The sequence below is a fragment of the Tiliqua scincoides genome, chromosome 4 (assembly GCF_035046505.1).
Source record: "Tiliqua scincoides isolate rTilSci1 chromosome 4, rTilSci1.hap2, whole genome shotgun sequence".
Lineage (NCBI taxonomy): Eukaryota > Metazoa > Chordata > Lepidosauria > Squamata > Scincidae > Tiliqua > Tiliqua scincoides.
Window position 1 is genome coordinate 55,909,911 of NC_089824.1, and position 13,897 is coordinate 55,923,807.

At 45.2% G+C, this 13,897-nt stretch overlaps 1 protein-coding gene across 1 annotated transcript in view; it reads right to left on the reverse strand.

Moving 5' to 3' along the window:
* The window catches only part of COLEC12 (collectin subfamily member 12), a 122,001-nt gene that overhangs the window by 12,615 nt on the left and 95,489 nt on the right, over positions 1 to 13,897 (reverse strand). The window contains exons 6-7 of the mRNA XM_066624804.1: positions 8,978 to 9,448; positions 5,216 to 5,352 (exon numbers count right to left, since the gene is read on the reverse strand). Of these exons, the coding sequence (XP_066480901.1) occupies positions 5,216 to 5,352; positions 8,978 to 9,448 (608 nt within the window). The remainder of the gene's footprint in view (positions 1 to 5,215; positions 5,353 to 8,977; positions 9,449 to 13,897) is intronic.

The window sequence follows — 13,897 nt, forward strand, 5'->3', positions numbered from 1 at the left end:
CCCTCAAGCGCCTCTTTTCTAGGCTGAAGAGGCCCAAACGCCGTAGCCTTTCCTCATAAGGAAAGTGCCCCAGCCCCGTAATCAGCTTAGTCGCTCTCTTTTGCACCTTTTCCATTTCCACTATGTCTTTTTTGAGATGCGGCGACCAGAACTGGACACAATACTCCAGGTGTGGCCTTACCATAGATTTGTACAACGGCATTATAATATTAGCCGTTTTGTTCTCAATACCCTTCCTAATGATCCCAAGCATAGAATTGGCCTTCTTCACTGCCGCCGCACATTGGGTCGACACTTTCATCGACCTGTCCACCACCACCCCAAGATCTCTCTCCTGATCTGTCACAGACAGCTCAGAACCCATCAGCCTATATCTAAAGTTTTGATTTTTTGCCCCAATGTGCATGACTTTACACTTACTGACATTGAAGCGCATCTGCCATTTTGCTGCCCATTCTGCCAGTCTGGAGAGATCCTTCTGGAGCTCCTCACAATCACTTCTGGTCTTTACCACTCGGAAAAGTTTGGTGTCGTCTGCAAACTTAGCCACTTCACTGCTCAACCCTGTCTCCAGGTCATTTATGAAGAGGTTGAAAAGCACCGGTCCCAGGACAGATCCTTGGGGCACACCGCTTTTCACCTCTCTCCATTGTGAAAATTGCCCATTGACACCCACTCTCTGCTTCCTGGCCTCCAACCAGTTCTCAATCCAGGAGAGGACCTGTCCTCTAATTCCCTGACTGTGGAGTTTTTTCAGTAGCCTTTGGTGAGGGACCGTGTCAAATGCCTTCTGAAAGTCCAGATATATAATGTCCACGGGTTCTCCCGCATCCACATGCCTGTTGACCTTTTCAAAGAATTCTATAAGGTTCGTGAGGCAAGACTTACCCTTACAGAAGCCATGCTGACTCTCCCTCAGCAAGGCCTGTTCGTCTATGTGTTTTGAGATCCTATCTTTGATGAGGCATTCCACCATCTTACCCGGTATGGATGTTAGGCTGACCGGCCTATAGTTTCCCGGGTCCCCCCTCTTTCCCTTTTTAAAAATAGGCGTGACATTTGCTATCCTCCAATCTTCTGGTACTGTGGCTGTTTTGAGGGACAAGTTGCATACCTTAGTCAAGAGATCTGCAACTTCATTCTTCAATTCCTTAATAACCCTTGGGTGTATGCCATCAGGGCCCGGTGACTTATTGATCTTTAATTTATCAATGAGGTCTGAAACATCTTCTCTTTTAACCTCTATCTGACTTAACTCCTCGGTCAGGAGGGGCCGTTCGGGCAGTGGTATCTGCCCGAGGTCTTCTGCCGTGAAGACAGATGCAAAGAACTCATTTAATTTCTCTGCCATCTCTAAGTCTCCTTTTATCTCCCCTTTCCCTCCCTCACCATCCAGAGGGCCAACTGCTTCTCTGGCAGGTTTCCTGCTTCTAACATATTTGAAGAAGCTTTTATTATTCCCCTTAATGTTGCTGGCCATGCGTTCCTCATAGTCTCGCTTGGCCTCCCCTATCACCTTCTTACATTTCTTTTGCCACAGTTTATGTTCCTTTTTATTCTCTTCATTAGGGCAAGACTTCCATTTACGGAAGGAAGCTTCCTTGCCCTTCACAGCCTCTCTAACTTGGCTGGTTAGCCATGCGGGCACTCTCCTGGATTTAGTGGAACCCTTCTTTCTTTGCGGTATACACCTCTGCTGGGCCTCTATTACTGTTGTTTTAAGCAGCCTCCATGCACTCTGGAGAGACTGGACTCTTTTTACCCTCCCTTTCAACCTCCTTCTAACCAGCCTCCTCATTTGAGGGAAGTCCGCCCGTCGGAAGTCAAGGGTTTTTGTTAGAGATTTGCCTGGTATTCTTCCCCCAACATGCACGTCAAAACGGATCGCAGCATGATCACTGTTCCCCAATGGCTCAGTAACGTTTACATCTCTAACCAGGTCCTGCGTACCGCACAAAATTAAATCCAGAGTCACCTGTCCTCTGGTGGGCTCCTTGACTAGCTGATCTAAGCCACAGTCATTTAGCACGTCAAGAAATCCGGTTTCCTTATCGTGACCAGAACACAAATTGACCCAGTCAATATGAGGATAATTGAAGTCCCCCATGATTACAACCCTGTCCTTCCTTGTCACCTCCCTGATCTGTTTCCTCATTTCAAGGTCCCCATCAGATTTCTGGTCTGGAGGACGATAGCACACCCCCAGTATTACATCGCTGCACAAGCCTGGTAATTTAACCCACAGAGATTCTACGGTGGAGTCGGACCCACCTTCAATCTCTACTGTGCTGGATTCTATCCCTTCCTTAACATAAAGGGCCACCCCACCTCCAACACGCCCCTGCCTGTCCCTCCTGTAGAGTTTATAGCCCGGGATTGCGGTATCCCACTGATTCTCCGCATTCCACCAGGTTTCCGTTATGCCCACTATGTCAATATTTTCCCTTGTCACCAGACATTCCAGTTCTCCCACCTTTGCTCGTAGACTTCGGGCATTCGCATAAAAGCATTTATACACGGAATGCTCCAGGATGGGCTGCTTATTCCCTCCTTTGTCCCCGCATCCTCTCATTGTGCCAAACCGTTTATCACATCCCATCACCCTACCTTTCCCAATTTCTTCTCCTACCCTGCCTTTGTCTTGTTGTTCTCTAACCTCCCCATCCTCATCCCATAGGGATGAGGAGTCCCGAACCGGATGCCCCTCGGCTCCTGTCGGCCTTCCCCCAGGGATCAGTTTAAAAGCTGCTCTGCCACCTTTTTAATGTTATGCGCCAGCAGTCTGGTTCCATTCTGGTTCAAATGGAGCCCGTCCCTCTTGTACAGGCCCCGCTTGTCCCAAAACGTTCCCCAGTGCCTAACGAATCTAAACCCCTCCTCCCTACACCAGCGTCTCATCCACGCATTGAGACCCCTGATCTCCGCCTGCCTAGCTGGCCCTGCGCGTGGAACAGGTAGCACTTCAGAGAACGCTACCTTTGAGGTCCTGGCTTTCAGCTTCCTGCCTAAAAGCCTAAATTTGGCCTCCTGGACCTCCCAGCTACACTTGCCCACGTCGTTGGTGCCGACATGCACCACAGCCCCTACCTCTCCCCCAGCACTGTCTACTAGCCTGTCTAGACGAGAAGTGATGTCCGCAACCTTTGCACCAGGCAGGCAAGTCACCATGCGGTCCTCACATCCGTCGCAAACCCCCCTCTCTATGTTTCTAATAATCGAATCCCCCACTACAAGAAGCCCCCGACCCCCCTCCCGCCGAGGAGTATCCCGAGTGCACTCGGATACGGGCCCATCCCCTGGAGAAGGGGTCCCCCCTAGGGGATTGTTTCCCTCCTCTCCAGGATGACGTCCTCCAGTCCCGAGACTTCCCACCCGGGCAGCCGAGGAGCTGCACGCCTGAGGTTGGGACGAAGCCTGATCGTCCCCGGAAGTCTCCCCACGGTCCTCCTCTGGCTGCCTGCGCTTCTCCAGGTCGGCCACCAAGGCTTCAAGGGAGCGGACGCGTTCCCTGAGAGCCTGGAGCTCCTTGCACCGAGGACACACCCATGACTTATGCCCAAGAGGCATATAATCATACATGTGGCACTCGATGCAGAACACTGGATAGCCCCCACCCTGCTGCTGGCTGTCTGACTGCATAGCTTTTTTGTTGTTGTTGTTGTTGTTTTATTTAGGGGTCCTTTTAAAAACCGTACACTGGATAGCAGCCCTCTTCTCAAGGGAAGAGGAAGGGCAGTGTATGGGGCCCTGGCCTCCTCGCCCTGCTGCTAAACTCGCCCAGATGCTAAACTCTTGTGCCTTACCTGGCACTTGGTTCCCAGAGGCCACACGCATCTGCAGAGAGCCTCACGCGATGGCCCGCCTAGCTTTATACTCCTGGCTGGCTCCTCCCCCCTCCTTCCTTCCTGATTGAAAGGGGGCTGGCCTTCCCAGGTGAGTTTACAAAAGCTCAGGAAGGCAAATGGCTGCTGATGGGCGTGACCTACTCTGCAGGCTCCTGAATGGACTGCTTGGATTAGCCCTAATGGGGCTCTTAATGGGTTGGGAATTGGCCCTTCCTAGGTCCTTTCCCTCCTAGTTCTGTTCTCTTAGGCTGGACTGTTTTTGTAACCTCAAGCTAGTTTTTATTTGGGTTTGTTTAGTTATTTATTGCTCTCTAGATCCTGTGTCCCAATTTACTGACCTGTTTAGGTTATGTTCTAACTTAGATTAGGTTTAACCTGGGTTAAGTATAGGTTTAATTTAAACAAGTAGAAAAACCTGCTTTCCACTTTATCCTCCTCCCTTCCTTCGATTAAGTGCTACCTTAGGTGCAGCTAACTTTCAACTTTGATTTAAATGCCTGACCCTTGGGCTCTTACTCATGAGTAGGACTCTGCTCTTACTCACGAGTAGGACTCTGCTCCTGCTCACGAGTAGCCCTATGTACCTCCCTTAGGTGCTAACTTTCAATTTTGATTTAAGGTTGCTTTAAAGGTAAGATTAAGGTTAGAAGACAGGGAGTTAGAAAGACAAAGCGTTAGAATGAGTACACTTACCTCCTCCTCCTGCTCCTCCTCCTCTCCTTCTCCAAAACTCAGAGGTCTCCTTGCCTTCTCCTCGCCCAGATGCTAAACTCTTGTGCCTTACCTGGCACTTAGTTCCCAGAGGCACTTGGTTCCCAGAGGCCACACGCGTCTGCAGAGAGCCTCACGCGATGGCCCGCCTAGCTTTATACTCCTGGCTGGCTCCTCCCCCCTCCTTCCTTCCTGATTGAAAGGGGGCTGGCCTTCCCAGGTGAGTTTACAAAAGCTCAGGAAGGCAAATACTCCTGGGCTGAGTATGTGCTCAGAAACACCCTGATCCTTAACTGAGAAGTACCACTCCCCCTACCCCACTATTATTATAGTTTTGTTGATGAATCTCAGCTTCAAGGAATAAAACAGAGTTGATCTTGCAAACCTGAAGATTGCGTGTGCCTGTACTATGAGGGCAAGGCGACAAATGTTATGTTAAGCCTGTCGTTAATTGATGAGTCTAATACAGAAAGTGGACCAAAAGTGTCTTTTTCCAGGAAAAAAACCAGCTGTGCTTTACTGACTTGTAAGTAGAATTGCAGGAATAATGACATAATGAACACTTGGTGTTCAGGGTGTGCCTATATTGCTGAGAAAATTCTGTCTCCATACAGTCTTTAACACATCTAGCTGTCAAAATACCAGATGTGGTACTATACCTGCTCTTCTTTACTGTTTATGAAAACCAAATGAGATGACTTCTTTTCACAGAAAAGCTTTGCATCTTCAAAAATGGCTCTTTCCGATGAAAAATAGTAACAGTTGCCTGTAAAATTCTTCCAGGAAGCAGGACATCCTGAAACATCAAAGAGTTTTGTTAAACCAATGAGCTAATACAGTGGTTCTCAAACTTTTAGCACTGGGACTCACTTTTTAGAATGAGAATCTGTCAGGACCCACTGGAAGTGACATCATTAAGTAGGACAATTTTTAACAATCTAGGTTGCAATCTTACCCACATTTATCCAGGAGTAAGTCCCATTTACTTTCATTGTTAAAAGCATATACATAGTAACCTATTAAAAGTACAGATCTGTCACATTTCCTCAAATGCAGTCACATACCATGGTAGCATCAAGTCTAATATATTAAAAATAAAATATTGAAATGAATGGGGATGCACCTGAAATTGGCTCGCAACCTCTTAGTGGGTCCCAACCCACAGTTTGAGAAATGCTGAACTAATAAATATGGAGACCCAGCCCAAAAAATATCCCACTGATTAGATCTGTGCAGGGCTTTATTGTTGTACAATGGGATCTAACAATTTCAGAGATGACAGAGTTAAAAAATAGATATCTCCAGAATATAGTTTAATGAAAGGCATTTTCATTTCTTACTGTGCTGCAGCTATCCCTTTATACCAATTGTTTTAAATCAATTTCCAGGCGAGCATAAAGAACAAAGCAAATACAGTTCTACAGTTCAACTATGTCTCCAATGCAGAAATGTTGGAAATGTCTAAAATCTGTCTAAAATATTATCACTATCCCCTCTCCCTCTACTGGCCAACTAGGTTCTTGCATGCCAAGAAGAATGTTGCCAAAACAGGACCACCCACAAAACTACCCCATCTTTGGAGTTACCCCTATATTTAAAGGTTGTTCCACTTGGTTTTTTTTATAAAATAAGCCCCAAAGAGTGGTAAATCTTCCCAAAACTAGGGCAAGGAGTACTGTGCATGTGTAACCTCACAAGGTGTGGGGTAAGGACAAAAGGAACAGCTAAGCAGAACATTTGCAGAGAATTAGTGATAAGCCGAGAAGTTATCAAGCTGCTGAACTTGCTTATTCAACACCACTTGCCTTGCTTTATCTTGCTCTCCTCTCCACAGAACAAGTACACGAAATACTCCTCTGTGATACCACCACTGAGCAAAAAAGAGTGGTTGGAAGAAGAGGAAGAAGAAAGGCAGTGTGTTGATCTAGGGCAGGGGTGCCCAAACTTCGGCCCTGGGGCCACTTGCGGCCCTTGAGGACTCCCAATTTGGCGCACAGGGAGCCCCCAGTCTCCAATGAGTCTCTGGCCTTCCAGACACTTGCTGGAGCCCACGCTGGCCTGGCACAACTGCTCTCAGCATGATGGCCAACAGTTTGACCTCTCAAGTGAGCTGTTGGACGAGGGCTCCCTCCACTGCTTGCTGTTTCACGTCTGTGATGCAGCACTGGCAGCAAAGAAGAGGCTGGCCTTGCTTTGTGCAAGGCCTTGTATAGGCCTTGAACTATTGCAAGACCTTCATTCATTCATATAAGTTCCATCTCGAATATATTATTTATGAAAATTTATTCAAATTTGAAATGTAAATTAATTCTTTTTTCCCCCGGCTCCCAACAGTGTCAGAGAGATGATGTGGCCCTCTTGCCAAAAAATTTGGACACCCCGGATCTAGGGTGCAATCATAAGCTGTGTCAGTGCCATGAGCTCCAGTGCTGGCACTGTGGCTCAAATGTGCCGTAAAGCAACAACCTCATGGAGTAAACGCCAGCACCAGTGCCGGCTGGATGCCACAAAACAGCAGGTGAAGACTTGAGAAGACACATTGCTTGGGTATGGGGCTTTTTCTAGGGGACTAAAGTCCCCGAAGAGACCTCTGGTGGCCTTGGCGGTGCCACTGGATGCAGCGGGTAGCCACTTTGGTGCCTCTGCACCCAGTGGAGCCACTGGCTTTAGGACTGAGGTGCTAGTCAGTTGTTTGCTGGCAGCCCTAAGAAGCAACCAGCAAATACAAAGTGTTTGAAACAAATTAGAGAGGAAAGCTGCAAGCAGATACCTGATAAAAGAGAAAAGGGGAAAAATGAAGACCAAAAGGTATGTGAACAGATGGGGTAGGGGTGGAAGAAAGGATGATTGAAGAGAGAAAGGAAAGGTGTATGTTATAAAGAACAAGGATGAGAAAAGTGGAAGTAAGGGAAGTATTTTAGCCAGACTGAAGAGAGAAATGTGGTAGTTGTGAGGGAACTGAGAGAGAGAGGGGGGGGCATAAAGATGGGAAACAAAGACAGAATTGTGGAAGACAGGGACAAACTGGCCACACCGGGAAATAAAAGAGAAAAGAGTGGCGGGGAGAAACTGCAGAAATTGTGGCAGCTAACTGGAAACAGACCTTGAAGGAGTTAGGTAAAGATGAGGAGCAAAATAAAAAGACATCAAAAGTTAGGGGAATGGGGGGAGGAACTGGGGCAGGAGGGAGTGGGAGTGGCAGAGCTCTGCTGCACCAGATCCTGAACTCCGTGTCAGGCCAGAAGGTCTGACATGGAGTCTCTCATGTCTGCCAAAATAGCCAGCGCAGACTTGAGAAGCCCCATTGCAGGGCTTGGGGCTTTCCCCGGGGGAAGGGTATGAAAGTTCCTTTCTCCTGAGGAGACCTGTGACGGCTCTGGTTTTGCCACTTGATGCAGCGGTAGCAGTTTTGGTGCCACTGCACTTGAAAGAGTTGTTGTTGTTAAGATCGGTCTGCCTCTTACTTTGCTGCTCCCTTTGTCCCAGTGGCCCTACTCAGATCCATGCCAACTACTTTGCTGGTGTAAAACTAATAGGTCCAAGGGAATATGTTGGCCAGGGACATAGGACCTAGCAGGTGCAGGTGCCGCCAAGATCCGTCCCAGCTCACTTCAATCCCCACCCTGATCCTCCATTGACCTATCTGCTCTGGTGGCATTTTGGCAGCCTGCCACTGTTGGCACATGGCTCCTTGGCTTCTGCATCATCAGTAGCAAGCCACCCATTGTCGGAGCAATTTGTGCAACAGTGGGCCTGGTATTACACGGACAGATAATGAGATCCGTCAGCATAAAGCTGTGATGGGATTGGACTATTATGCTCTTAAACTTCCAAGACCAATGAAGCATCAAGGGCAGTTAAGCTACATAATAGTCAGGGTGTCAGCTGGAAAACAACAGAAAAAAAAGAAAAGGTGTAGGGAATTTACTTGCTTGAGGCCCTAAAAGCTCATGAAAGTGGAGATTAAAGCTTGTGGGATGCACATCAGACATTTAAAAACTCCCCTGTATACATGATATAGGTTTGAAGAGAAAGAAAGGGGGGAACACACCTTCTTTACTTTCCCACTCTCATTGCCCCATCCCCATAGTAATAAAGTAGTTTTGGGGTTAGCAGTCAGTCCTAAGCTATCTTGTCCCATATAACACAATGGGAGAAAGTTTCAGAAGGATGGGAAAGAATATGGGTGCTCCCTCCCTCCCATGAGTCCTAAACATGCTGCAAGATGACACAGGGTTCTTTTTCCAAACTTGCTAGAGCCTTTAACTGAAGCATTTCTGTCATGGCCTAAGGATACACTGCAGCATTTTGTTGAAGGTTACCATGTGCTGTATCAGTCTGATATGGTGTAGAGCGTAGCATTAACCAATGTACAGGGAGACACACAAATTAGCAGGTGGGCTTGTAATTAAACAGCTTACCATTAGCCTCGCTTTGCAGTGCCACAGGCATTCCTGGACCTGGTGGCCCAGGAGGTCCAGGCTGTCCTTGTAAACCACGCATTCCAGGTGACCCAGGCAGACCAGGCAACCCTCGAGGACCAGGTAATCCCGGTTCACCAACAATTCCTCGTAGACCAGGAGGTCCAGCTGGGCCTGGTGGGCCTTGGGGGCCATCTTTGCCAACAGGACCAGGTACTCCTGGGTCTCCGCTAGGGCCTGGCAGACCAGTCTTTCCAGTTGAACCTCTTTGACCTTTGGATCCAGGTGAGCCTCGGGAACCTTTTCCGCCTTTTTCACCCGGTGGTCCAATTGGTCCAGTTGGTCCTTTTTCACCTTGAGGTCCTGGGGGTCCTGGCTCACCTTTTTCTCCTTTTTGTCCTTTGGGCCCAGTAAGACCAAAAGGACCCTGCGGTCCCCTCTCACCTTTGGGACCTCTTGGGCCTGGAGGACCTGAAATAATTAAATAAAAGTGGAAAGTTAGAGTGGAAATAAGATTTATTTAATATAACAAAAATAATAGTCTTGCAATGCCTCAAACACTTCTAAGAATATATTGGCAATAAAAAATTACACTGTGATGGTATTCTTCAAGGGACTCTAGGAAATATACTAATTGTGCCTGCAATTTACATAAGTCACTGGGAAACTAAAATGGACTGAAATTTAAAATTAATTAAAAAAATTAATTTAAATTGAAATTAAAAGCTAAAGCTTACACAGCAACCCTGAACATAAAAGTAATTTACTTTTGGATGGGCTGCTGAAATGAGTCAACAGAGATTCCTATCAGTGAATCTACATATGCTTATATGATATAATTCTAGTATTTACATTTTGGCTGTCTCCAGAAATGTGCTGGGGTGACTCCAGAGGCTTTTTTCTTTGCTTTTCAGCTAATTTCAATCTCTGGTTTGATATCGAAAACATTCTTGGGAAACATATTTTTATATGCAAATCACCAAGCCACTTTAATAGGCGCAGAAAATACAATTGGTCCTGTATCACTGACCTCATAATTCAAGTTCAGTGAAGATGCAAGGTAATTTTGGAAATGTTACCAAAATTAACACATCTGTAGCACATTGGGAAAAGGTATGAAAAGCATAAGAACATAAGAATAGCCCCGCTGGATCAGGCCATAGGCCCATCTAGTCCAGCTTCCTGTATCTCACAGCGGCCCACCAAATGCCCCAGTGAGCACACCAGACAGTAATGAATACAGTATAGTATAGAACACCAGCAGAACAGAATACAGAGAATAAGGAAATGCTTGGGAGAAGTTGTGAAGGTGGTGCAGGACCTTAAGTGCAAGAACACCTCTCTGTTATCACTCCTTGTATAAATAATACATAAAGCTGTGATATGGGACACCTTCTTTTGTTTTTCAATTGTACTATTTACTATTTCATGTTCTTTGTCTTTTGAAAACTCAACAACAGGCACTCATACATCATAGCAGAGGCTCTTAACCTTTTTATAATTAGAGACCCCCAATGGATTGCCCAATATGCCCCATACCCTCTTCACCAGACTGCTGAAAGCACCATCATCACCAGTCCTATTTGGTACCATTATGACTTCAAAAGACATTAATAGCTTGGTTTTATTTTACATATGGATAGCTAGGAACAGAATGCCTCAATCCATATTGATAATGGGAATAAATAATCTAATAATCTAACAACTTTTTTTTAACTGTTTAGATATCAAGTCCCACACGCCCATCATTTGGTTCCCATAAACCAAGGAACATGGATACCCCTGGTTAAGAATCCCTGTATTATAAAAGTCATGAAAAGGATAGTAGTGAAAGCATGAGGAAGTGTAAAGTCCCAGACATTTGTTAAAGAGGGCAACAAGCGTGTGTGCGCGAGTGTGTGTACACATGTATATGAAATATATAAGACTGAGTACTATTATATCTAGTATATCAATTCATATCCACTAGATAAATGTTAACCATCAGCCAGCATGTTTAAAGATCACATTAATGAATGTGTGCACAGTTCACACAAACAAATCTTCATATTAATGCCTTTCAAATAATTCTGAACAATGAAAACCAATGAAAATTGTATTTGTGTCTGTTTCAGAACGTAATCTTTGATGTAAGGAAAGCTGTAGCATGACTGCTTTAAAACACAGTGTTAACCATCTGTTCTTGTTTTTTTCAAAAACTAAACTGTTCTGGGAATGGACCAACTAAAACATTTCATTCATTTTCTCCCTAGCAGGCAATTGATGTCTTAGGGCTGATACAACTGTACACTTACTGTATTTTAGAAGTTATTTAAAACAGAAAATGTTACTTCTAACAGGGAAAACACATAATTTGTTTGAAATTCCAGTTAATTTCAGACCATTCAAATTTCAGGCAAGTGCAAAAGGATTAGCAAATGAAAATACAGCATATGAATGTATATAGTATAATGGATTCATATTAAATAAGTGAAAAAACTAAGTTCAGAATTAGGATGGAAACACCACATTTCAATGGACTGAATCCCAAGGACATGGAAGGACATTCGCACAACTGAACTTCTGTATCCATGCTGTTCCACAATAACTCCCTGTGCCTTTTGTCCCCTCCCCCTTTCTGGGAACCTTCAGGATGGGATGGTGGGATCAACACAGAGAGGGGAATCTCCAGAAATCCACACGTAGGAGCATGTAGCAGAAGAACTTCAACCCAAGGGGTACAAACTAACTGATCAAAAGACTTGTAAGTGAAAATAAGTCCAAAAGCTTACATTTGAAATGCTGGAATCAGTGGATTTTCACATGATCACCATCACTTCAGTGATTTAAAATTTAGTGTGTGCATCTTGTGTCTTGTGCCAAATGGCATTACATCAGTGGTTTTCAAATGGTTCTCACAAGTGAGTCACGACCGATTTTTGCTGGGTCATAGGGCTGATGCTACCCAAAAGCCACAAGGCATTCTGAGCCATGTTGTGCCCCAGAATGTCTTGCAGCTTCCAGCTACCACAGGTACATGACCCACATAATTAACATGTTGCACCCCAGAATGTCTTTTGGCTTTTCATTCAGGGGCATGACACGGCAGCTGTGGCCATGAAGTGGTCACAGCAGTAAAACGTTCGAGAACCACTACATTATATCCCTGCATTTAATGTAAATGTTAGTACAATAGTACTACTAATTTTTGTGCAAACGTCCTGTGATGCTGACGTTATTTTGATACAAGGTATGTGAAAATTCACTGATTCCAGCATTTCAAAGATTCTTAATGATTTTTTAAAACAATAATGTCAATGGCTGTTTAACAGAATTCACAACCACATTTCATTTGGGACTCTTTGTGTGTGCATGAAAAAGTGCACATTTGTTTTTCTAAATTGCCTAGTCCTTAACTTTTTCTAATCCCCCAGTAAAACTTTTAACAGATTTTAAAATGGTTAGTTCATTATCTGTTAACCAATTGGTTGAATATTTGAAGGAAGGGCAATGAAAACTGTTTTTGTTTTCAGTTCCTGGTGCATGAACAATGCAATTCTCTGCATGTCTACTCAGAAGTAGGCCCACTGAATTTATGGGACTTCCAGGTAACTGTGTACAGGATTGCAGCCTAATTCATATGTGTCAATATATAAATACATCCTCCTCTTGCAACCACTAATATTGGCTACTTCTTGAAAGTTAATCAAGAAAAGCTCTTGTTGGTATACTGATTAACAGCACAATCCTATACGTGTTTACTCAGAACCATCCCATTTTGTTCATCCTTTACTGACAGTAATGGACTCAAATCAAGTCACCTCCCCCTCTTTAAAAAGTCCGCTGTGAAAAAATGGGGCAGCTGCTGGGGAGTGTGTGTGTGTCAGACATTCAATCCCCTGCTGTCCCCGCCCATCTGTAAATTGAGTGGGATGGGCGGGAGGGACTTTGAGAGAGCCGGGACAGAAGCAACAAGAGGGGGGAGGCTTACCAGGAAGACCCGATCATTGCAGCCCTACTTAGAAGTACTAACAACAGAGTCAAGAAGCCATAAGGTTTGGAAGCAGAACTGGGCAAAAAAGTTTTCTACCACCTCCTTGGGCTTTTTCAGCCAACTGTAAGGCAAGAACCCTCTTGGGCTTCTCCTGCTGCTCTCCCTCAGTCAATGAAAATACAAATGCCCATAGTTTGTCCAATGATCATTGGTACCTTTCCTTCCTATCAGAGATGGAGGAAAACAGCGCTCACTCCTGCCTCCCCCCTTCTGCTGGATTCATTAACCCTTTCCTGCCTCCTGGCTGGAACTCCCTGCTGCTAGCCATCAGAATGCTGGTCCCACAAGGTTTTCCATGCAGCGAAAACAGTGAGCAGGCACCCCCAGACACAGGCAGACTCGAGTCAGCATGCATGGGGACGAGTGCCAGGTCAGGGAGGTCCTGACTTGAGTCTTTTCAGAGTCTTCCACAAGTTACCAAGTGACTCACAAGTTGCCGAGTCATCCAAATCACACATTTTTGCGACTCGAGTCTGAGTCATCTGACTTGAATTCTCAACACTGCACACTGGTATATGGAAATTATATGGAGGGCCCTAATGGTCACTCACAATTACAAACGTAATCACTTAAAAATTGAAAACCTAAAGTAAGCAATCCATTCAGTTTTCTATCTCAGTTATAAATATCTCACTCACTCACTCACTCACTCACTGATTAATTTAAAACATCAGATACACACTCACATAAACACAGTAAGCCAGCCATCCAGTTTTCTCCATACAATCCACACAGTTCTATTTTTAGAAGTCTTAAATGTGTTTAATCCTTCATTTCCAGATTTATTTTCCCCTGCCTTAGCAATCAATTCAAATTTCTCCCACCACATTAGGCAACTAACCAACCCCTGCCTCCTACTCAGGGGAGAATTACCACACTCACCACTT